Raw genomic sequence first — 24,815 nt, forward strand, 5'->3', positions numbered from 1 at the left:
AGTCGCTATTATTGTGATCAAGCATTAGATCAGTGAAGCAGTTCTAGTTTCTCTGTGAAGGGTGTATGTGGGGAGACTAGTCCTGCTCCAGAGGGGACGGGCAGTACCCTAATGAACCCCCCCCCCCCCCCTTCAGAGTGCTCTATCTGGGCCTCATAACCAGGCCACCACAGCCTGTCCTCTCCACTGACTGCTGCTGGAGCTCCAAGTGCTGCTAATGCTTCTCTGCTGCAGGGCTGACCTCATTCTGGGAGCTGGAAGGGTCACTTTGAGACATAAACACTCTCACACACTTCATAAACTCACACACTTCATAAACTCACACACACTTAATAAACAAACAAACACACCACACAAACACACACGCAGAAACTCTTAAGTCTCGACTTTTGACATGGAGAAGAGTTGCATGTCAGTAGGTCTGAGGCAAGATGATTTTTTTCTACTCAGGGGAGAAATGATTTAGAATCTAGGCAGCTGGGTACTGGCATAAATGCATATGTAAACTAAAGCATGCTACAGACTCCCTGCTGGTTTCTGTTTCTCGCCCACTATGTTCTTACGCAACAGGGATCAGCATCAGACATGCTCTCCAGAGCATGTGACAGGCAGTACTCCAGGTTTGCGCCTTCACAGCCAATCACCCACAGCCAAGAGTTGATCCTTACCTTTTGGAAAAATGTTGTGCACAAATGTTTTTCCTCTTGCAAATAATCACGTTGTATGAAAGCATTTTCAGACATTCGTCTTCTGGCTGATCAACACATTTTGCCATGGAGCTGAGAGAAAATTAGCAGTTTAATTTCCTGTAATAAAAAAAAAAAAAGAATAGCAATAATTGTTTTATTGCAGCGGACGTGATTTAGTAGAGGCGGTGCAACGCTGCTAAATGCATATAGGGGAAACACTGGCACTCGTAAAGTATTGACTATCTCTAAACCTTTGAGTCTCGCATGGGTGAGATCAAAATAATAAGTCAAATATAGAACATTTTGGAGAAAGGAAAGAATGCCGTTCCTTACTAATTGTGTACTCCACACGCACTAATAAAAGTTGTTCATCTTAATGCATACCATCTCTCTTAGTACAGTTCTATTCAGAGAGGTTGGCTGTGTCAACACAGGTTCCACCCTTTTGCACCACACTAGCTGACCTGTCACACCTAGCCTGTTGTCAACTGTAGCACAAACTGTCCCCATCAGCTTAATGACTCCAACTCCCTATTGTCTAACAGCTGAGCCTATTAACACTGTGTTGGAATGTTTACCTTACCAAAGGCTCTGTGGCCACTCATTGACACGTGCTCCCCGTCGCACAGAATAGCTAGAGAGAGGTTACAAAGGAATTGGCCATGGAGGCATTGCTGCGTGAAATCGGTGTCCGGTATAAATAGTTGAGTAGAGAGGCTAAGAGGTTCAGCTTGCCTTCTGCAGACATTTCATTTTAGATTAGCACAGGGGGCAGGCAGAGATGGGCAGATGTCAAATGGAGCTCAATTGATGCCGGAATAGCAGGGAAATTTAGGTTGTAGGATGCATTCTCAAATTTGCACATCTGAAACGGAGAAAAACAACATCTACTGAGATTGTGGGAGTTTAGTGCTCTTGGCAGCCAGTTCATTCTCTTCACCTCCCTCCCTCCATCTCTCTCCGTCTCTCTCTCCTCCCACAGACTAGTCTTGCATGTCTCTGTACTGTAGCAGTGAATTGAGTGCGGTTGAAGGAAGCCCACATGACGTTACCTTCTCAGAAAGTAACGTGCCTGTGCCTCCACTCTCATCATTAACTTTTCATGCACAATAGCTACTGGCAACTAGAGGTGCCTGATTAGCATTCTGCTGCAGGTTCAGTAGGAAGGTAAACTCAGTTCGCTGTGCTGCTACATATCTGTGTGTAATGAGTATATGTTTATAAGTAACAGAAAGAGGAGTACTCGCACAGTAGTATTGTCATTTAAATAAACACTGTGGAATCATCTTATTAAGAGCCTTCATTGTCTCCCTTACTCCTCAAGTCTCACTGTTGGCTTGCCACAGGTGACACCATTTAGGAATGAGGGTGGGTTGGATCATACACTGGGTAACAGTCCTATTAAGATATTTCACAGAAGCCTGAATTAAAACAAAGCAAGCTTCAGTACCTGAGCCCCTCAAGCTGGCATACATCATCATAGAAGAGTAGAGCCTGTAAACATCCATCTATTCCCTCTGCTTCCTCTCCCTACCCTCTTTCCTTCTCTCCCTTCTTATTGGCTCAGCCACCTCCCCCTCTCCCTTCTCTTTTCCCATCCCCCACTTCTCTACTCTCTCCCTCTCTCCTCCCCTTCACTGGGCTGTGTTGCACATCTGTTGCTTTAGCTAGCGGCCGCTGGTCCACAGTGCTAGGATAGCGGGGCGTATGAAAAGGCTAGCCACTGCTGAGGCAGAGTGTCACGCTACTGATGCAGCTGTGCCTGGGTTGGAGGATTAACATCGCGGCTCGCTGGGTGGCTGACATTATTAACTAGAGGAGGAGGAGAGAGACTCCAGTACACACACAGAAAACCAGCTACAGCGGAACACGTCAACAGCAGTAAAATCAGTGGCTTAGCAAGATAGAGACGCTGAGTGAGGGAGTGGGATGGAAGATCATCAAACCAGCTGTAGTCAGCTGACAGCCCCTTAGTTGTGAACAGGTTGATGCTGCTGAGAAGGAGGGAGAGCAGAAGAGGATGGGAAGCAGGATCATCTGAGCTGAATGTAGAATCAAGCAGCTGCTTCCGTCATGTGAGCGATACCAGATAGAGTGGATGGAGAGTGTGAGTGATACCAGATAGAGTGGAGGCAGGGATGGAGAGTGTGAGCGATACCAGATAGAGTGGATGGAGAGTGTGAGCGATACCAGATAGAGTGGAGGCAGGGATGGAGAGTGTGAGCGATACCAGATAGAGTGGAGGCAGGGATGGAGAGTGTGAGCGATACCAGATAGAGTGGATGGAGAGTGTGAGCGATACCAGAGAGTGGAGGCAGGGATGGAGAGTGTGAGCGATACCAGATAGAGTGGAGGCAGGGATGGAGAGTGTGAGCGATACCAGATAGAGTGCAGGCAGGGATAGAGAGTGTGAGCGATACCAGATAGAGTGGATGCAGGGATGGAGAGTGTGAGCGATACCAGATAGAGTGGAGGCAGGGATAGAGAGTGTGAGCGATAACAGATAGAGTGGAGGCAGGGATAGAGAGTGTGAGCGATACCAGATAGAGTGGATGCAGGGATGGAGAGTGTGAGCGATACCAGATAGAGTGGAGGCAGGGATGGAGAGTGTGAGCGATACCAGATAGAGTGGAGGCAGGGATAGAGAGTGTGAGCGATACCAGATAGAGTGGAGGCAGGGATAGAGAGTGTGAGCGATACCAGGCAGCAACTCATCCAGTAAGTGCTGTAACCTGGCTGCTGCAGTCGGCTGGAGGGAGCAACAGCGAGATGGAGAGCTCGGTGTTGTCGGAGGCAGCAGGCTACCTCTGCTCCTGCCACCTACACCTCGCCCAGGTCAGACTGGAACACACAGCTGGCATCGCTAATATGACAGTCCTGCCACGGCCAACGTCCGTTCCCCGTTTTCGCTTTCCCTCGATGTGACTGCAGCTCTGATGGATTTTTAGTGCTTTGACTCCAGGGCCCCGGCATCAGTGATCAAGACTACCACTGTTCTCTTTTCTTTTTTATAGTGTGTGTGTGTGATTTGCTGCTAGCCGTTTCCCTATTCTTCTTCTCCTCTCACTGCTCTCGTTTTCTCCTGCTGTAACGGTAGCCTTTTTCACGGAGACCACTGATCTGGTAAGCTAGCTGCAGCAGGGATGATGACAACCACTTGACCACACATGTTGATGTTGTGCTCCCCCTGTCTAATTTTCTCTTTGTAATGCATGTTGTCATGTTTTTGTTTGAGAATGGGTTGAGGTAATGTACTGTAATGTTCTCACTTAGCTGCTTTGCTAGTTAGTAGTGTCATTCATTCGATTGCCATGTTAGTAGGCTAATTCCAGGCTACTTCTGAAATGGAAAGCTATTCCCTATTTAGTGCACTAGTTTTGGTCCGCATATAGGGAATAGGTTTCTATGGCTTTGGTCAAAGTAGTGCACTACATAGGGAATAGGGTGCCATTTCAGACGCAGACATTGATAAAGGCCCTTGACCCGTGAACTCTCCACTAGTGCCCTATTGGTGAAGGGAGGGTCTAGTGATTGCCTGTAAAACACTGATTGTGGATACAGTTGAGGCTTACGTAACAATCGTAATACAATGCCAGGTGCTGGGGTTTAAAGTCCACCTGATTCTGATGTGTCACTTTTTGGGCTTGCTAGTTGCAAGACAAACAGAGAAAAGTAATATGGAAAGGCATTTGACAAATGGACGAAGGCTGCACAGCCAGCTATACGGAATCTACCATTGATGGAATCTATGTGTGTGATCATCGTTGTCTGCTGGCGTTTCGCTGGAAGGAGTGTTGAGGTATCATTGCTGGAGTGTTGACAATCTGCCTGGGAGTATGATAACGGAGGTTAAGTTTAGCGCTGTGAGGACAGTTGTGGGTTCTGGGCGTCTTCCGCCCCCCTCTATCTCTGTGAGTCTCAGGTCTCGCTCTAACAGTGCCAGTGCTGTCAGCCAGAAGGTGGGTAAACCAAACAGATAGGCTACCTTCCTGTATATCACTGTTTGGTCTTGCATTCCAGTCTTGTCTCTTTCCTTCTTTCTTCCAACACATCTGTTGCTTCTTGTCCACTCTATTCAATCACAGATCACCTGACTAGCTATGCCTGCTGGCTGGCTGGCTACTCAGTAGTGTTTCTGTTTGCTCTTTCATATCTTGTATAACAGAAATCAGTGGGGGAAAAAAGTTCCCGAAAAACATTTCCATCATTGGATCATTTGCTCATGTTGCGGCAGCACAGCATGCTCTCGTTGCATAGTGAACAGTTAGCTAGTTCTCTGGCTACTGTTATCTAAATATGGAGAGAGCAGATGAACAGTACCCAGAGAACTAGCTATCGAAATATGAAGAGAGCAGATGAACACCAGTGACTCTCCTGACCTGCTAACCGCCTTCGCACTCACACTACAACATTCAGCTCCCTGCCTGCCTACCCACACACACAGCAGCTATCATTAGTAAATGTTCACTGCTCCAGTTCTTTACCAGATGTATTAGAAATGCAATGTTGAATATTACACACATTGCTGATTCCATTTAGCTCCCTACCCCATTTTGCTCCTGTTCGCCCTATATTTTCAGATCTGAAGAGTCTAGTCTAGATAGATCGAGGCAGTGTAGAGTAGCGCTTCCACCATATTGCTTCCACCCTACAAATCTGCCAACTTTGAAGGGTTAGGGCCAAGGGGAAGGGTTAGGGCCAAGGGGAAGGGTTAGGGCCAAGGGGAAGGGTTAGGGCCAAGGGGAAGGGTTAGGGCCAAGGGGAAGGGTTAGGGCCAAGGGGAAGGGTTAGGGCCAAGGGGAAGGGTTAGGGCCAAGGGGAAGGGTTAGGGCCAAGGGGAAGGGTTAGGGCCAAGGGGAAGGGTTAGGGCCAATGGGAAGGGTTAGGGCCAAGGGGAAGGGTTAGGGCCAAGGGGAAGGGTTAGGGCCAAGGGAAGAAGCGGTATGGAGTGAATTGGGACCAGTGGACACTGTTATTGTATCTTACCCTCTCATCTTTCTCTCGCCAGGCCTATTCCCAGGATGCGTACCTCCGAAGTCGCAGTACCTACAGTGGAAACGCCCGTCACATCCCCGAGCCGCCCCCCATATGTTACCCTCGTGTAGACTGTAAGCCCCCAGGGATGGCCCAGGCTACAGAGACCCCCTCCCCAGTTGGAGTGGGGTTACAGGGAGCATGCCGGGGGGCAACACCACCAGCCACGGGGTACCGCATGGAGATTCCCGTGCCCCCCTCCCCTCCTCATCCTGCACACCCGTACCCCAAATCCCAGACCGCGGCGTGCATGCGCAACGACAGCGTGAGGACTGTGGTAGTTCCTCCAGAGCTGGGCCGTATTGGACCAGCCCACAGAATAGACTATAGCCTGGTTGGGTCCCCTGACCCTGGCCTCATCAGAGTGCGTCCTGGGTCTGTGTCCCACTACCCCCTGCCACGGAAAACAGACGTCTACCCCTCTGGGGCGAGCCTCCTCAATTACAGTGCCCCGCTACACCAGTACTCCCCCAACCCTGTCTCTCACCAAAACATAGACTGGCGGACGTACCAGACCTACAGGGAGTACATCGATAACAAGAGTATACACGCCTATGGCAGCCGGACCATCCAGGAGAGACTAGAATGCCTGCGAGCCGCCAGCCAGAACACCTTCAACTCCTCCCACCACATCCCCCGGGGCGGCTGGGGCCCCAACCCTAAGGGTCTCCGGCGCAGGAGCACCTCCCACGATCGCGCCTACCATGGACCTCCGCCCCCCTTCCCCCACATGCCCCCCCGCAGCTCTTCCCAGGACCGTATGAGTATGGCGGAGCGGGGGGTCCACCCCAGGAACTGGCCTCCTCGTAGTGTGTCCCAGGATGGGTTAACACACAAGGCCCGGGCTCGCTCCTCTGACTGTGACTATGTGGACTCTGTGGAGCTGGGCCGGCCCATGGTGGATAGACGGGGCTACGCTAGCAGGCCGGACCAGGGTACACGCCCCAGCAGGCAGAGCCTCTCCAAACAGGCTGTCCATCACCGACCCCCTGCAGGGTATGGAAGGGACAGCCTCCGGGGAACGCCAATACCCAACCCTACCCGATATGCTAAAGGACAAGAGCAGCTCCAGAACCAGCCTCACGGCGTTCCTAATATGACCCAAGACAGACCCTCTCACCTGGGGAATATTATCAGCTTGGAGCCCTCCCCAACCGACCAAAGAGCTGGGGTCAAAGATGTGAACCATGTGAGCCAGAGCAGGGGGCGGGCGGAGACCATGCAGCCAGCAGGGGAGGTGCAAGGGAGAGAGGTGGCAGCGGTGGTGGGCCATAGGTCCTTGTCCTTAACCGCCTCCCATCAGAGACCACAGAGGCTTGGGATTCTCAAAACCTCCCACCACCACCCACCTCGCACAGAGCCCCAGGCCCAGGTGAACGGTCGCGGCCCTTCGGCCTCAGAATTGGGCGTAGTCCTCAGGGAAAAGCCTCCTGGGTCGGTGAAGAACCCCAGCCCCCTGCGCCACCCTTCCTACATCCTGGCGGTGAACGAGGAGGACGGTTCGGAGCCAGCAGCGGACTCGGTGTGCTGGCTGCCCAACGATGCGCGGCGGGAGATGCACATGCGGCGGCTGAGCAAGAAGCAGGAGAAGGACCAGACCTCATGCTCCTCCAGCAACCTGGAAGAGTCCCTCGACTCAATCCCCTTTATCGGTAAGAGGCCGAACACTAACTTCACAGTTGCGTCCAAAATTGCTTCCTATTCTCTATTTGGTACACCACTATACTTCAAAAGTAGTACATTTTTATAGGGAATAGAGTACCATTTGGGAAATGACTCTATCCATTTCATCAGTACGAGAGCTCTAACATCATAGCACTGTGCAGTCTCCATGGCACCAGAAGCACCAGGCATGTAAGGCAGGGAAAAGAGTAGACTAGGGGGCCAGTAGCAGCAGCAGTTCGTCAGTACAGATAAGAATGGGAGGGGAAATTGCTGGGGAGAAATGACAAATCATTAGATTTAGAAACATGGTTTTATAGTGTTTTTTACATTTCATACTGGGCCCATGTTTACCACCTGATCAATCCTTGACTAGATGTACAGTATGTTGTTAAGAAGCTTTGGTGGCAGGCAGTGAGTGTACAGGGTTTTTTTCTGCCATTGAAATCCTTTGGCAGGCCACCTAAGAGTTTTTTTTTCTCTCTCTTAGTTCGCCGAAGTCCAAACTATGTAATAAAAAAAACTGTTGCATATACCCTGACTCTGCGTGCAATGAACGCAAGAGAAGTGACACAATTTCACTTGGTTAATATTGCCTGCTAACCTGGATTTCTTTTAGCTAAATATGCAGGTTTAAAAATATATACTTGTGTATTGATTTTAAGAAAGGCATTGATGTTTATGGTTAAGTACACATTGGAGCAACGACAGTCGTTGGTTGATTGTTTTTTATAAGATAAGTTTAATGCTAGCTAGCAACTTCCCTTGGCTTACTGCATTCGCATAACAGGCAGTCTCCTTGTGGAGTGCAACGAGAGAGAGGCAGGTTGTTATTGCGTTGGACTAATTAACTTTACGGTTGCAAGATTGGATCCCCCGAGCTGACAAGGTAAAAATCTGTCGTTCTGCCTCGTTCCTAGGCCGTCATTGAAAATAAGAATGTGTTCTTAACTGACTTGCCTAGTTAAATAAAGATTAAATAAAGGAGTAAAAAATAAAAAAATAAATATAAAAAGAATCAACAAAATCGGCGCCCAAAAATACAGATTTCCGATTGTTATGAAAACTTTAAATCGGCCCTAATTAATCGGCCATTCCGATTAATCGGTATTCTAGGACCTCTAGTTGTTACACGTGGTCTGCCACTGTGAGGACGACCAGCTGTCCGTCCTGTCTCCCTGTAGCGCTGTCTTAGGCGTCTCGCAGTACGGACATTGCAGTTTTTTGCCCTGGCCACATCTGCAGTCCTCATGCCTCCTTGCAGCATGCCTAAGGCACGTTCACGCAGATGAGCATGGACCCTGGGCATCTTTCTTTTGCAGTGTTTTTCAGAGTCAATAAAAAGGCCTCTTTAGTGTCCTAAGTTTTCACAACTGTGACCTTAATTGCCTACCGTCTGTAAGCTGTTAGTGTCTTAACGTCCGTTCCACAGGTGCATGTTCATTAATTGTTTATGGTTAATTGAACAAGCATGGCAAACTGTGTTTAAACCCTTTACAATGGTTCTTACGAATTATCTTTGAAAGATAGGGTCCTGAAAAAGGGACTTTTTTTGTTTGTTGCTGATCTTATATACAGTACCAGTCAAACGTTTTTACTTTTTTCTACATTGTAGAACAATGGTTCTGTTGGGTCATTGTCCTGTTGGAAAACAAATGATAGTCCCACTAGGCACAAACCAGATGGAATGGCTGTGCTGGTTAAGTGTGCCTTGATTTCTAAATACATCACTGACAGTGTCACCAGCAAAGCACCCCCACACCATCACACCTCTTTCTCCATACTGTTACCAGATGTAAAGTATGTAGAAAAGGTAACAGACCTATGTATTTTAAAATATACAGTGGGGCAAAAAAGTATTTAGTCAGCCTCCAATTGTGCAAGTTCTCCCACTTAAAAAGATGAGAGAGGCCTGTAATTTTCATCATAGGTACACTTCAACTATGACAGACAAAACAAGAAAAAAAATCCAGAAAATCACATTGTAGGATTTTTTATGAATTTATTTGCAAATTATGGTGGAAAATAAGTATTTGGTCAATAACAAAAGTTTATCTCAATACTTTGTTATATACCCTTTGTTGGCAATGACAGAGGTCAAACGTTTTCTGTAAGTCTTCACAAGGTTTTCACACACTGTTGCTGGTATTTTGGCCCATTCCTCCATGCAGATCTCCTCTAGAGCAGTGATGTTTTGGGGCTGTTGTTGGGCAACACAGACTTTCAACTCCCTCCAAAGATTTTCTATGGGGTTGAGATCTGGAGACTGGCTAGGCCACTCCGGGACCTTGAAATGCTTCGTTGCCCAGGCGGTGTGTTTGGGATCATTGTCATGCTGAAAGACCCAGCCACGTTTCATCTTCAATGCCCTTGCTGATGGTAGGCTTTGTTACTTTGGTCCCAACTCTCTGCAGGTCATTCACTAGGTCCCCCCGTGTGGTTCTGGGATTTTTGCTCACCGTTCTTGTGATTATTTTGACCCCACGGGGTGAGATCTTGCGTGGAGCCCCTGATCGAGGGAGTTTATCAGTGGTCTTGTATGTCTTCCATTTCCTAATAATTGCTCCCACAGTTTATTTCTTCAAACCAAGCTGCTTACCTATTGCAGATTCAGTCTTCCCAGCCTGGTGCAGGTCTACAATTTTGTTTCTGGTGTCCTTTGACAGCTCTTTGGTCTTGGCCATAGTGGAGTTTGGAGTGTGACTGTTTGAGGTTGTGGACAGGTGTCTTTTATACTGATAACAAGTTCAAACAGGTAACGAGTAACGAATGGAGGTAACGAGTGGAGGACAGAGGAGCTTCTTAAAGAAGTTGTTACAGGTCTGCGAGAGCCAGAACTCTTGCTTGTTTGTAGGTGACCAAATACTTATTTTCCACCATAATTTGCAAATAAATTCATCAAAAATCCTACAATGTGATTTTCTGGATTTTTTTTCTCATTTTGTCTGTCATAGTTGAAGTGTACCTATGATGAAAATTACAGGCCTCTCTCATCTTTTTAAGTGAGAGAACTTGCACAATTGGTGGCTGACTAAATACTTTTTTGCCCCGCTGTATATATAATCTTTGAGATCTAACAATCCCCAAAATAAAAGCTAGGCAGTCAGGGAGAGTTTACCCTTCACTAAGCCCCTTTCCAGATTTTCGTGCAACCAATCGCAGCGCTCCAATGGATAGCAACTCTCATCGAGTCCAACATCTCAGACAAGCTCACATTTGAAACGCATGAAAGCAGGGGGTGCAGTGGGAAAAACAGATTTTTATTTAAAACATTTTGTTTAAATGGCTAAATACTTTAAAAGTGCACCAGGGGTACTTGCTACTGTGATTGTTGAAATGCAGAGCCTTATGATGGAGTATTGTTTTTAACCCAAAATGTTACATTGTTTGCTAGCGCAGCTGTTTAGCTAGCTCTGTCTCATTGACCACCAAACGTTGCTAGTTAACCACTTAATATGCTAGTTAACCACTTAATATAACTTGTTTTCTCTCATCTGCTGTCAAAATCAGGATACGATTGAGAGCACTAGTTAGCTCCAAAAGTGGTTATAGCTTTGACTGCATGTTGATTGTTAATTCAGAGCTATTCAGGGGCCAGCTACACTACAAACATCATTTTACCGGGTTCCTGTGAAGGAATTGTAGTGGCAGTCCACCACAATATAACCAATAGTTTCCTGATTAGCAAGGGGTAGTCTGTTTTAATGTCATTGTGTATTAGGAACACAGTTTTAGATCATTGTGAAGGGATCTCGCCAGTGGTTGAATGTGGAATTGGGCTTCCTGGGAAAATGTTGTCCAAGGTTGCAATAGTAACCTTAGCAAATGGTCAATGGAATTAAAAAAAAAAACATTGTATTTAGCAGTATAGATTTTGTTATTATGTATGAGCAAAAGAACATGGCAAAATTCATAGAATTGCAGGAAATTAGATTTAAAACTGCAACATGCGGTCTACACCACCAAGATGGGGGGGGCCTCTAAACATTTTTCTCTCCCCCTGCCACGCCCACAACCTAATCTATGATGTTGATGGTGATATGAACACTTGTCCTCATAAGAAGTGCTCTAAATGTCACTCTGGATAAAGCCAGTGTCTAAAATTATTTTTTGCATTTTCCTTTTATCTCCTCTTCATTTTGCTGATAAAGCTTTCAGCATTTTTAGCATTTCATAAACAGCTGAATTTGACAACTTTTCCTTAAAGGGACAGTGGGATGAACATGTAGCCTGTTTTGACTATCCAGTCATTACACTGAGCTCACAACCTGCAATATTCAAGTTGTTTTGTTTCAGGAGTCAGTCATACTTGTTTTTCTTCAATCTTGTGGACAGCTAAGACATGGATGTATTATTACTGATTTGAAAAGTTGGGTCAGGGTGTACTCTAGCTAAAATACATCATATTTTACTGGGCCACTCAGTAAGTGCGATCAGTAAGGTAGGACACGCCTGTTTGCTGATCCACTTACAGTGTTCTGGAAGGACGCTGAAGAACATTGTGCATTCTACAGGTGTGTGTTCTCTGGAACTGGGTCACAGTGAGGCAGCAGAGATGAGGCATGGTGATTTTTAGTATGGCCCATGGGACAGAAGTTAGCTAGAGTTTGGTCGTAGAGCCAGCCAAGCCTGTTGTATTGTACCACTGGGATACGGGGGCAGCAACTACCACTAAGCAATTCATCATCAGACATTCAGATCTAATTTGCGCTTCAAATCACATTTTATTTGTTACATGCGCCGAATACAACCGAATACAAATTGAGTAGACCTTACCGTGAAATGCTTACTTACAAGCCCTTAACCATCAATGTAGTTTATGAAAAACAAGAGTAAATATTTACTAAATAAACTAAAGTAAAAAATAAAATAACAATAATAAGGCTATATACAGGGTTACTGGTACCGAGTCAATGTGCAGGGGTACAGGTTAGTTGAGGTAATATGTACATGTAGGTGGAGTTAAATTGACTATGCATAGATAATAAACAGAGTAGCAGCAGCATTCATACAGTCATTCCTATTGATGGCACAGAGGATTATTAGCAATAGTGTGTTTTAAATATGTGATATTTACAGTAAATCAACTCTGTCATGGTTTATACCGGGACTTGTTTTACTGAGGCCTGTGTGTGTCAGTCATGATGAACCCGTATGTAGCCTGGGCTTATTGTGTTAGCGTGATGTACGCTGAGGCTTGTCATATCTCATTTAGGTGTTGGTTGAGGTGCTGCTCAGCTGACAGGAGTCTTTAAGGCGTCTGCATGTTTCCCACCCGAAACAGTTCGGTAGAGTTTGTGCGTATATTATTTTTCGGCTGTTCGGGCATACCATTTTTTGTCTGGAGGCAAGCTAAAGTTATGAGCCGAAGTCTAGGCCCCTTCAGTGATTGGTCAACAGTAGGGATTCTTCAATAAAATATTTGTCATTCAACGAGGGACGACTCGTTTTGATGCAAATTATTTTGAGAAATACTGCACCAAACATCTTAATTTGATGTAAAATCTCTTGCAAAAACTTAAAAATTTATGACAGAGTTCTTCTTGATTTATCTTAGATTAATTCTGACTATTTTGATAAAGTGTATACTGGCTACAGCTTCTCAAAATGGACAAATAGTACTATTGTGCTTTTTCAAGCGACGATCTTAATAAGGATCGTACCCCCTTCTTTTTTTTGTTGCCTAAAATGAGCTACCCAAATCTAACTGCCTGTAGCTCAGAACCTGAAGAAAGGATATGCATATTTGAACATAAAAATGTATTTTACCAAACAAAACTATGCTACATTTTATCTCTGGGACCCTCAGGATGACAAACACAGAGCAAGATTACTGAATGGAAGTACATTATTTAATAGACGATTTGCCTATTAGAGACAATATAATTTTATCATTCACATTTCTTGTGAACGCCCCTCCACACAGCACTTATGACCCCATCATCTCTGTTATACCAGCCTGCCTTACTGGTGATGAAGACCTTAATTTAACCAGTTAGAAATGTATTTTTGTGTCATCCAGCATGTAGCGGTTACATATCTACCTGTCATGGTACTTCCATACTGCTACTGCTGGTAGTAGAACAGGCAGGGCCAAGCCAGGTGTAGACAAAGCAGACAGTGAGGATGATGGGGCAGCCACAGCACCACAACTCTGGGCCTGGTGCCCATGATGTGATTCAGAGAACAGAGGTCTGATTGAGCCGCTCTAACCAGCCCTCTGGCTCCCATCAATGAGCCATTTGAAAGACCAGCAGGCCACTGTCTGTACGGTTGGAGCCCTCCTCGTCATGTGAGGTCAGATTCCATTCCAGTGGCCCAGAGTGGCAAAGCCGGTCGCTCACTAGTCTTCTTTAGCTAATGCTCTGGTCAAGGTTACATTCTTTACCCTCTTGGATCTAACAGCTGACAGTCTCAGTCTGGGTTTTATTGGGATTTAAAACATGTGGGGTGTTATTAGAATAAGGTCATCCATCTTCCACTGAATTTTAGTTTAAAGAGTTCAAATGTGGATTTAACTTCGACTGTCTCAACTAATATTGTTATGAGGGTCTTCAAATGCGATCCCTCGTTGAGGATTTTTCTTGCAATGTTTCACCTTTGAGCTTTGCATGGAACTCCAGGACTTGTATGGGAGTACAACCACTGCCAGAGAATCTGGAATGTTGTTTCCATCCCAGAGTGAGGAGGTCTGGTACTGGGTCAGTCTGATTCTGACCAGGCCAGGTGCGGTGACGGTCCTCTCCCAGCATGCTGCTGGTGGACAGGCTGGGCATGGGGCTGGGGTCCTGGGCTTGGCTGGGCCAGTGGGCCTGGTGCAGGGCTGGCCAGAAGTGTGAGCTTCGCTATCTGACGCTGGAGGAACCAGACGGCGTGTTGAGTTCCACAGACGGGAAGGGGGCCGTGTGTAACCTAGAAGAAGTACAGTTTCTTGTATGCAGTTATTTTCCATCTCAAAAGGTTGAGTGGGTGGTGTATATACCTCCTTTGTATGCTCTTTGATGTAGACACCATCAATGGGGTTGTTGTACATTTGGCCCATGTTGTTGTCTAGCTGTATTTAATTTAACACTAGATCTAAAGATATCAGGGGGTGTTTGTCTCTACAGAGAGAGTGAAACTGCCTATGGGGTAGGCCTATATTGGTGACAGATACCTATGGGGGTAGGCCTATAATAGTGACAGATGCCTATGGGGTAGGCCTATAGTAGTGACAGATGCCTATGGGGGTAGGCCTATATTGGTGACATATGCCTATGGGGTAGGCCTGTAATAGTGACAGATGCCTATGGGGGTAGGCCTATATTAGGGACATATGCCTATGGGGTAGGCCTATAATAGTGACAGATGCCTATGGGGTAGGCCTATAATAGTGACAGATGCTTATGGGGTAGGCCTATATTGGTGACAGATACCTATGGGGTAGGCCTTTATTAGTGACAGATGCCTAATAGGTTAGGCCTATATTAGTGACAGATGCCTAATAGGTTAGGCCTATATTAATGACAGATGCCTATAGTTTAGGCCTATATTAGTGACAGATGCCTATGGGGTAGGCCTATAGTAGTGACAGATGCCTATGGGGGTAGGCCTATATTGGTGATATATGCCTATGGGGTAGGCCTATAATAGTGACAGATGCCTATGGGGGTAGGCCTATATTTTTTTTTATTTCACCTTTATTTAACCAGGTAGGCTAGTTGAGAACAAGTTCTCATTTGCAACTGCGACCTGGCCAAGATAAGGCATAGCAGTGTGAACAGACAACACAGAGTTACACATGGAGTAAACAATTAACAAGTCAATAACACAGTAGAAAAAAGGGGAGTCTATATATACATTGTGTGCAAAAGGCATGAGAAGGTAGGCAAATAATTACAATTATGCAGATTAACACTGGAGTGATAAATGATCAGATGGTTATGTACAGGTAGAGATATTGGTGTGCAAAAGAGCAGAAAAATAAAAATAAATAAATAAAAACAGTATGGGGATGAGGTAGGTGAAAATGGGTGGGCTATTTACCAATAGACTATGTACAGCTGCAGCGATCGGTTAGCTGCTCAGATAGCAGATGTTTGAAGTTGGTGAGGGAGATAAAAGTCTCCAACTTCAGCGATTTTTGCAATTCGTTCCAGTCACAGGCAGCAGAGAACTGGAATGAAAGGCGGCCAAATGAGGTGTTGGCTTTAGGGATGATCAGTGAGATACACCTGCTGGAGCGCGTGCTACGGATGGGTGTTGCCATCGTAACCAGTGAACTGAGATAAGGCGGAGCTTTACCTAGCATGGACTTGTAGATGACCTGGAGCCAGTGGGTCTGGCGACGAATATGTAGCGAGGGCCAGCCGACTAGAGCATACAAGTCGCAGTGGTGGGTGGTATAAGGTGCTTTAGTGACAAAACGGATGGCACTGTGATAAACTGCATCCAGTTTGCTGAGTAGAGTGTTGGAAGCAATTTTGTAGATGACATCGCCGAAGTCGAGGATCGGTAGGATAGTCAGTTTTACTAGGGTAAGTTTGGCGGCGTATTAGGGACATATGCCTATGGGGTAGGCCTATAATAGTGACAGATGCCTATGGGGTAGGCCTATAATAGTGACAGATGCCTATATTAGTGACAGATGCCTATAGTTTAGGCCTATATTAGTGACAGATGCCTATATTAGTGACAGATGCCTATAGTTTAGGCCTATATTAGTGACAGATGCCTATATTAGTGACAGATGCCTATAGTTTAGGCCTATATTAGTGACAGATGCCTATATTAGTGACAGATGCCTATAGTTTAGGCCTATATTAGTGACAGATGCCTATAGTTTAGGCCTATATTAGTGACAGATGCCTATATTAGTGACAGATGCCTATAGTTTAGGCCTATATTAGTGACAGATGCCTATAGTTTAGGCCTATATTAGTGACAGATGCCTATATTAGTGACAGATGCCTATAGTTTAGGCCTATATTAGTGACAGATGCCTATATTAGTGACAGATGCCTATAGTTTAGGCCTATATTAGTGACAGATGCCTATAGTTTAGGCCTATATTAGTGACAGATGCCTATATTAGTGACAGATGCCTATAGTTTAGGCCTATATTAGTGACAGATGCCTATAGTTTAGGCCTATATTAGTGACAGATGCCTATATTAGTGACAGATGCCTATAGTTTAGGCCTATATTAGTGACAGATGCCTATATTAGTGACAGATGCCTATAGTTTAGGCCTATATTAGTGACAGATGCCTATGGGGTAGGCCTATAATAGTGACAGATGCCTATAGTTTAGGCCTATATTAGTGACAGATGCCTATATTAGTGACAGATGCCTATAGTTTAGGCCTATATTAGTGACAGATGCCTATAGTTTAGGCCTATATTAGTGACAGATGCCTATAGTTTAGGCCTATATTAGTGACAGATGCCTATAGTTTAGGCCTATATTAGTGACAGATGCCTATATTAGTGACAGATGCCTATAGTTTAGGCCTATATTAGTGACAGATGCCTATATTAGTGACAGATGCCTATAGTTTAGGCCTATATTAGTGACAGATGCCTATATTAGTGACAGATGCCTATAGTTTAGGCCTATATTAGTGACAGATGCCTATAGTTTAGGCCTATATTAGTGACAGATGCCTATATTAGTGACAGATGCCTATAGTTTAGGCCTATATTAGTGACAGATGCCTATAGTTTAGGCCTATATTAGTGACAGATGCCTATATTAGTGACAGATGCCTATAGTTTAGGCCTATATTAGTGACAGATGCCTATAGTTTAGGCCTATATTAGTGACAGATGCCTATAGTTTAGGCCTATATTAGTGACAGATGCCTATATTAGTGACAGATGCCTATAGTTTAGGCCTATATTAGTGACAGATGCCTATATTAGTGACAGATGCCTATAGTTTAGGCCTATATTAGTGACAGATGCCTATGGGGTAGGCCTATAATAGTGACAGATGCCTATAGTTTAGGCCTATATTAGTGACAGATGCCTATATTAGTGACAGATGCCTATAGTTTAGGCCTATATTAGTGACAGATGCCTATAGTTTAGGCCTATATTAGTGACAGATGCCTATAGTTTAGGCCTATATTAGTGACAGATGCCTATAGTTTAGGCCTATATTAGTGACAGATGCCTATATTAGTGACAGATGCCTATAGTTTAGGCCTATATTAGTGACAGATGCCTATATTAGTGACAGATGCCTATAGTTTAGGCCTATATTAGTGACAGATGTCTATATTAGTGACAGATGCCTATAGTTTAGGCCTATATTAGTGACAGATGCCTATAGTTTAGGCCTATATTAGTGACAGATGCCTATATTAGTGACAGATGCCTATAGTTTAGGCCTATATTAGTGACAGATGCCTATAGTTTAGGCCTATATTAGTGACAGATGCCTATATTAGTGACAGATGCCTATAGTTTAGGCCTATATTAGTGACAGATGCCTATATTAGTGACAGATGCCTATAGTTTAGGCCTATATTAGTGACAGATGCCTATAGTTTAGGCCTATATTAGTGACAGATGCCTATATTAGTGACAGATGCCTATAGTTTAGGCCTATATTAGTGACAGATGCCTATAGTTTAGGCCTATATTAGTGACAGATGCCTATATTAGTGACAGATGCCTATAGTTTAGGCCTATATTAGTGACAGATGCCTATATTAGTGACAGATGCCTATAGTTTAGGCCTATATTAGTGACAGATGCCTATGGGGTAGGCCTATAATAGTGACAGATGCCTATAGTTTAGGCCTATATTAGTGACAGATGCCTATATTAGTGACAGATGCCTATAGTTTAGGCCTATATTAGTGACAGATGCCTATAGTTTAGGCCTATATTAGTGACAGATGCCTATAGTTTAGGCCTATATTAGTGACAGATGCCTATAGTTTAGGCCTATATTAGTGACAGATGCCTATAGTTTAGGCCTATATTAGTGACAGATGCCTATAGTTTAGGCCTATATTAGTGACAGATGCCTATAGTTTAGGCCTATATTAGTGACAGATGCCTATATTAGTGACAGATGCCTATAGTTTAGGCCTATATTAGTGACAGATGCCTATATTAGTGACAGATGCCTATAGTTTAGGCCTATATTAGTGACAGATGCCTATATTAGTGACAGATGCCTATAGTTTAGGCCTATATTAGTGACAGATGCCTATATTAGTGACAGATGCCTATAGTTTAGGCCTATATTAGTGACAGATGCCTATATTAGTGACAGATGCCTATAGTTTAGGCCTATATTAGTGACAGATGCCTATATTAGTGACAGATGCCTATAGTTTAGGCCTATATTAGTGACAGATGCCTATATTAGTGACAGATGCTATAGTTTAGGCCTATATTAGTGACAGATGCCTATATTAGTGACAGATGCCTATAGTTTAGGCCTATATTAGTGACAGATGCCTATATTAGTGACAGATGCCTATAGTTTAGGCCTATATTAGTGACAGATGCCTATATTAGTGACAGATGCCTATATTAGTGACAGATGCCTATATTAGTGACAGATGCCTATAGTTTAGGCCTATATTAGTGACAGATGCCTATAGTTTAGGCCTATATTAGTGACAGATGCCTATATTAGTGACAGATGCCTATATTAGTGACAGATGCCTATAGTTTAGGCCTATATTAGTGACAGATGCCTATATTAGTGACAGATGCCTATGGGGTTACATTGCGCTGCTCCTTTACAACCCTTCTCCTTGGCCCTGGTTGAGGTGAGAGATGGGTGCAGCCTGGGAGGCTGGAAAGAAGGAACTGGGGCAGTGGCTTTTAAATTTAGCTCCACATGCCCCACGGCTGCAGGTAGAGAGCAGCTTTGTACTCTGAGCTGTTTTGGGCTTGGAGCGCCAGGGGTGGGCGTAGTCGGAGATGCTGCACTACTCAGCAGTTAAGTTTCACACTTAAAAAAAAGAAAGGGGGATATGTCAGAGAGGGGAAGAGAGCCGGAGAGATCCTCATTTCTAGCAGCCGTGTTGTTGGTGTAGTGCCATGCAAGGGTTACATTGGGATTCTTCTTAATGCTGCAGTGGTCTACTTGCTGAAGATGCAAAACTGAAATATCTCAGGAAGCTGAATAATTTTTTTTAATCCATTATGATGAGGAAGTTCATGGGGTTGTCCATGATGATGTTTGTCCATCATGTAATACCGAAGTGTGTGTTGTGTGATTGCAGACGAGCCGGCTAGCCCTAGTGTTGACCATGAGGCCACGTCCATTCCTGCTTCCGCCGTGATATCTGGCGTTCCAGCCGTACTCCCCCTGAACCCAAGCTCCTCCCCATGCCCTTTCATTCGGCGACAGATGTCACATGACCAAGGTAAGAGGCACTCTGGGGGTGGGGCTCCTGGTTGTCATAGTTATGGTGCAGATACAGGTCTGTCTGTTGCTGTGTTGTTAATGCCGTTGTCTGTTTCAGTCATTAGTGGCATCTGAAACATGGTACCCTATTCCGTATGTAGTGCACTAATGTTAACCACAACCCCATGGGCAAAAGTACTGCACTATATAGGAAATACTACCGTTCCGTTTCAGCCACCTCCATTGTGTTGTTTTCTGAGAATGCATGACATTGACCCAGTTCTTTGTACAGGCTTGAAAGCAGCGAGGATGTCACCTTCATCAGTGCTGAATCACTTGGAAGTAAAATTTGCAGTTTGACATTGCTTAGAAATCCCATTCACTTTGGGCTGTGCATTTCAACACAATTCTGTCCTGAAAAAACTTTTGACCGGTCATGCTTATCGGTCTGTAGGTTAATTTGCATAATGTTTGTGGAATTAAATGGCCCTGTGTGTTTTTGTTAGTCTTTGTGCATTTTATTTATCCCACGCACAGCTTACAGAGCCTAGTTTGAGGAGTGGAATAGCCTACCACCTGTCAGACAGGATACAGAGACTAGTTTGAGGAGTGGAATAGCCTACCACCTGTCAGACAGGATACAGAGACTAGTTTGAGGAGAGGAATAGCCTACCACCTGTCAGACAGCTTACAGAGCCTAGTTTGAGGAGCGGAATAGCCTACCACCTGTCAGACAGGATACAGAGCCTAGTTTGAGGAGCGGAATAGCCTACCACCTGTCAGACAGGATACAGAGACTAGTTTGAGGAGCGGAATAGCCTAACACCTGTCAGACAGGATACAGAGCCTAGTTTGAAGAGTGGAATAGCCTACCACCTGTCAGACAGGATACAGAGACTAGTTTGAGGAGAGGAATAGCCTACCACCTGTCAGACAGCTTAAAGAGACTAGTTTGAGGAGCGGAATAGCCTACCACCTGTCAGACAGCTTACAGAGCCTAGTTTGAGGAGCGGAATAGCCTACCACCTGTCAGACAGGATACAGAGACTAGTTTAAGGAGCGGAATAGCCTACCACCTGTCAGACAGCTTACAGAGACTAGTTTGAGGAGAGGAATAGCCTACCACCTGTCAGACAGGATACAGAGACTAGTTTGAGGAGAGGAATCGCCTACCACCTGTCAGACAGCTTACAGAGCCTAGTTTGAGGAACGGAATAGCCTACCACCTGCCAGACAGGATACAGAGACTAGTTTGAGGAGCGGAATAGCCTACCACCTGTCAGACAGCTTACAGAGACTAGTTTGAGGAGAGGAATAGTCTACCACCTTTCAGACAGCTTACAGAGACTAGTTTGAGGAGAAGAATAGCCTACCACCTGTCAGACAGCTTACAGAGCCTAGTTTGAGGAGCGGAATAGCCTACCACCTGTCAGACAGCTTACAGAGACTAGTTTGAGGAGAGGAATAGCCTACCACCTGTCAGACAGCTTACAGAGACTAGTTTGAGGAGCGGAATAGCCTACCACCTGTCAGACAGGATACAGAGTCTAGTTTGAGGAGCGGAATAGCCTACCACCTGTCAGACAGGATACAGAAACTAGTTTGAGGAGCGGAATAGCCTACCACCTGTCAGACAGCTTACAGAGCCTAGTTTGAGGAGCGGAATAGCCTACCACCTGTCAGACAGGATACAGAGACTAGTTTAAGGAGCGGAATAGCCTACCACCTGTCAGACAGCACCAGAGTAGCTCCTCAAGGCTACTGGAGTGAAGCCTGCTTTTGGAAGCTCAGTCACTGCACAACATGTAACATCTCTATATGCGATCGCATGGTACACTTTGGTGGCTACAATTAAAAAGTAGCTATTTTTATTTCCCAATCTCAACTTGTAAAGTGTGTCTCCCATTCGCCATTAGGAGGCATAAACTATAGCCTGCCTACTGTCAGTGGTCACCACCACTTTGCAATGTGAGCTTGAGGCAGTAGACCTGTTTGAAACCTGATTGTTTTACTTCAAAAAATGAGGCATATCTTACCTTGTTCAAAGTAGCCTAGTGAAAATCCATCCATAGAGACGTGGAGGCAATTATTTAATAAAGTCTTCCTCTAGCCATTAACCAGCATTTCTCTCCTGTTCTATTGGTTTTCATATCAACTTTCTTTCATTGTCCAGAAAGCCAAAGGCACAGTCCTAGTCATATAGCAACCCATCATGGTAGTTACTCTTTCTAAGTTTCTAACAGCGATGTTCATCCCTGTCACGTGTGGAACTGCTCACATTAGGTCTGCTGTTTACAACGGTGTTTTCCGCTAATTGTATTTGGGTAAATGTTTGAAAATGATGTTTTATCTGCTTAATTACAGGAGTTGCATGTTCAATAACAGGCTATTGTTGCATGTTTTCATTAAGCTCATAATGAAAAATGTCCTGTCCTTGTATGCATGCATAGTATCAGAGAGGAAGAGTCAACGCGAGAAGTTTCACTCTCGACAAAATCTGTCCAAAGTAAGCCCAATGAGTTTCAATGGACTTATTTTGGGCCTAAGCTTGTCGACTGCCTTCCCGCCGACACCTCCCATTGTTAGGGCGGAAACATACACATCTCGTCATTATATACAGATATCTGATAGTATTTTCTGTTGGTCAAGTCATTTTACCATTGGGGATTTTTTTTACTCTTTGTTGACTGGTTAATGAGGGTCAGTTAGTCGGCAGAAAAATGGGCCGAATTTGAATCTCTAGTCCTGTGATATTGAGCTCTAATACCACCACTGACCCTCACCAATAACACCCAGCTGGAACATCACTCTGCCCTGACTCCTTAAAACACTTATGTACCCCTGTTGCCATGACACAGCCCTTCACACTGTCGTTGTATACATCTTCCGTTCTCAAGAGTCTCTCAGAAATGCTATCCTGGAGTCTGATGCTTCGACCAAACAAGAGCGGTCCAAATCCTGTGACGAGGGTCTGGATAACTACAGAGAGGAAGGCAGAGGGTAAGTCCCTTTTGAAATTTGGTCTGATTTCTCATGATACACTTTTCCAATGGTTCTCTGTTCATCCTCCTAATATCTGCCATTTTGTCCCCCTCCTTCTCTCGGTCTCCAGCCGGTCCAACAGTAAACACATGCCTGGACTGAGAGGCCTAAGAAAGGTGAGGACACGGATCTATCCAGGGTTAATTAACCACAACATGTCGGCTGTGTTTATAACAACTGTAAAGGGTTATAACAGCTCTATAAAGGTTTATCGATGACATGTTGGCTGTGTTTATAATGTCTGTTAAATTGCTAGGGACTATTATGATTAAGGTCTTCTGCTTTTCCCCACATTGAGTGCCCAACGGCGTGACTAGCTGCTACTTTTATTAAATTAGTTTTTAATTCAGTCTTTCTACTCTCCCTGTGCCTTTGAAATGTTTTCTAATCACATTGACAGGATGTGTTGTGTGGTTTTTGGCTCATCTTGATTTCCTCAGCCATAATGAACTCGCCTGTCTGTGATTTTCCTGCGGTAGTCAGGCTTTGATGCTCCCGAGACTCCTGGGGATTGACGCTCTTTAAGAGTACAGGCTCGCTGTTTCTGCTGATACTCCTATTGGTGTGTGTGTGTGTGTGTGTAGGCGCTGGATGGACACAAGTCGTCTGATGACTCTGGTTCCAGAAGGGACTCCTCTTCAGATATCTTCAGTGACTCTTCTAAAGAAGGCTGGCTCAACTTCAGGCAGCTCAACACTGAGAAGAGCAAGGTATGTGTTTTTATATTGTCAAATCATGTGGCGGTCTACTGTGCTGGTCTGGTTACAATCCACCATAGATGCTGGAAAGGACCATGTGAAACAAAAATATCCACAATAGTGTGAAAAAGAAAACATGCACGCCCACCCCCACAATGCAAACAATTTTGATCTTCACACAGAGCCTTATCTCGTTTCTTTCTCTCCCCAACTCTCTGTAGCGTGTAAGTGGGGGTTCGAGGTCGTGGAAGCAGATGTACGCTGTGCTGCGAGGCCACGCCCTCACGCTCTACAAGGACAAGAAGGACGGCGTCTCTCACGCCTCCTCCCACTCCCAGTCCGACGACGACCCACAGCCAATCAGCATCAAGGCCTGCCTGATTGACATCTCCTACAGCGACACAAAACGCAAGAACGTGCTGCGGCTGACCACGTCCCACTGCGGGTACCTGTTCCAGGCGGAGGGCAGGGATGACATGCTGTCCTGGATCAGAGTCATCCAGGAGAATAGTAATCTGGATGATGAGGTGGGTTCTTCTGGGAAAGATGCTACGCTCTAATCGACTGCATTACTAATCTAATCATAATCACATGATGTCATTGTAGTGCATTTCAGTTCTTTGGTGACCAATCTTAGATTGAATCATTCTTTGCTGAGCACATGTTTTTATCCAAAGTGACTTGCATACAGTAGCTAGCATGTATACCAAGATTCAGGTGCCCAGGTCATAACCTTACCTCAAGGCAGTTGTTTGAAATGCCTGTGTCCTTTTTTTGAAGCAGTCACTTGTGAGTAGCCTGCATTTGCACTTCTTGGATCTCATTTACACCAGTCATTGTCACTGTCCTTGGTCACTAGAAGAAACAATAGATTTTGGACAGGGAGACTAAACCATCTTCGTTCACTGCTCCTCCCCTTGGGTTAACTGCTATGAAGAGTTTGTCCGGGTGCCTTGGTGTTCCTGTTCTGTGGGTAGACTGACTACTACTGCCTTAAAGTAACAATGTCAAACCATTTTAACACTAGGGACAGTTTCCCTAACATAGATTAAGTCTATTCCTGAAAAAGCATTGAACATGTATTTTAATCCAGAATTATGCTTAAAACTGTCTGGGGAAACTACCCCTCGACTACTAATGCTTACTGTATGCATGATATCACTAGGCTACAGAAAATACAAAAACATCCCCTGCTGGACTCTAACAAGAATGTTTTACTGTTGCTGTTCTATCACCTCGTCTGTTGGCCTGTGAAATGAGCTAACAGTTCACTTGCTTGTTCAGCGGTTTGCCCCTTCTCAGTTAGCCTTCCTTGGGTCTTTGTCTGTGGTC

At 45.0% G+C, this 24,815-nt stretch overlaps 1 protein-coding gene across 7 annotated transcripts in view; it reads left to right on the forward strand.

Annotated features, from left to right (window-relative positions):
* Positions 1 to 24,815, forward strand: part of arhgap21b (Rho GTPase activating protein 21b) — a 79,074-nt gene that overhangs the window by 38,698 nt on the left and 15,561 nt on the right. For 5 of the 7 annotated variants that reach the window (XM_036986020.1, XM_036986019.1, XM_036986021.1 and 2 more), the window contains 6 exons: positions 5,698 to 7,375; positions 19,619 to 19,762; positions 22,641 to 22,743; positions 22,856 to 22,901; positions 23,370 to 23,495; positions 23,705 to 24,010. In XM_036986020.1, coding sequence (XP_036841915.1) covers positions 5,698 to 7,375; positions 19,619 to 19,762; positions 22,641 to 22,743; positions 22,856 to 22,901; positions 23,370 to 23,495; positions 23,705 to 24,010 — 2,403 coding nt within the window. Of the gene's footprint in view, positions 1 to 3,674; positions 3,813 to 4,152; positions 4,649 to 5,697; positions 7,376 to 19,618; positions 19,763 to 22,640; positions 22,744 to 22,855; positions 22,902 to 23,369; positions 23,496 to 23,704; positions 24,011 to 24,815 lie in introns of those variants that run through there. The other 2 variants (XM_036986026.1, XM_036986025.1) reach the window with 2 other exon arrangements.

This window comes from Oncorhynchus mykiss, chromosome 8 (genome assembly GCF_013265735.2).
Source record: "Oncorhynchus mykiss isolate Arlee chromosome 8, USDA_OmykA_1.1, whole genome shotgun sequence".
Classification (NCBI taxonomy): Eukaryota; Metazoa; Chordata; class Actinopteri; order Salmoniformes; family Salmonidae; genus Oncorhynchus; species Oncorhynchus mykiss.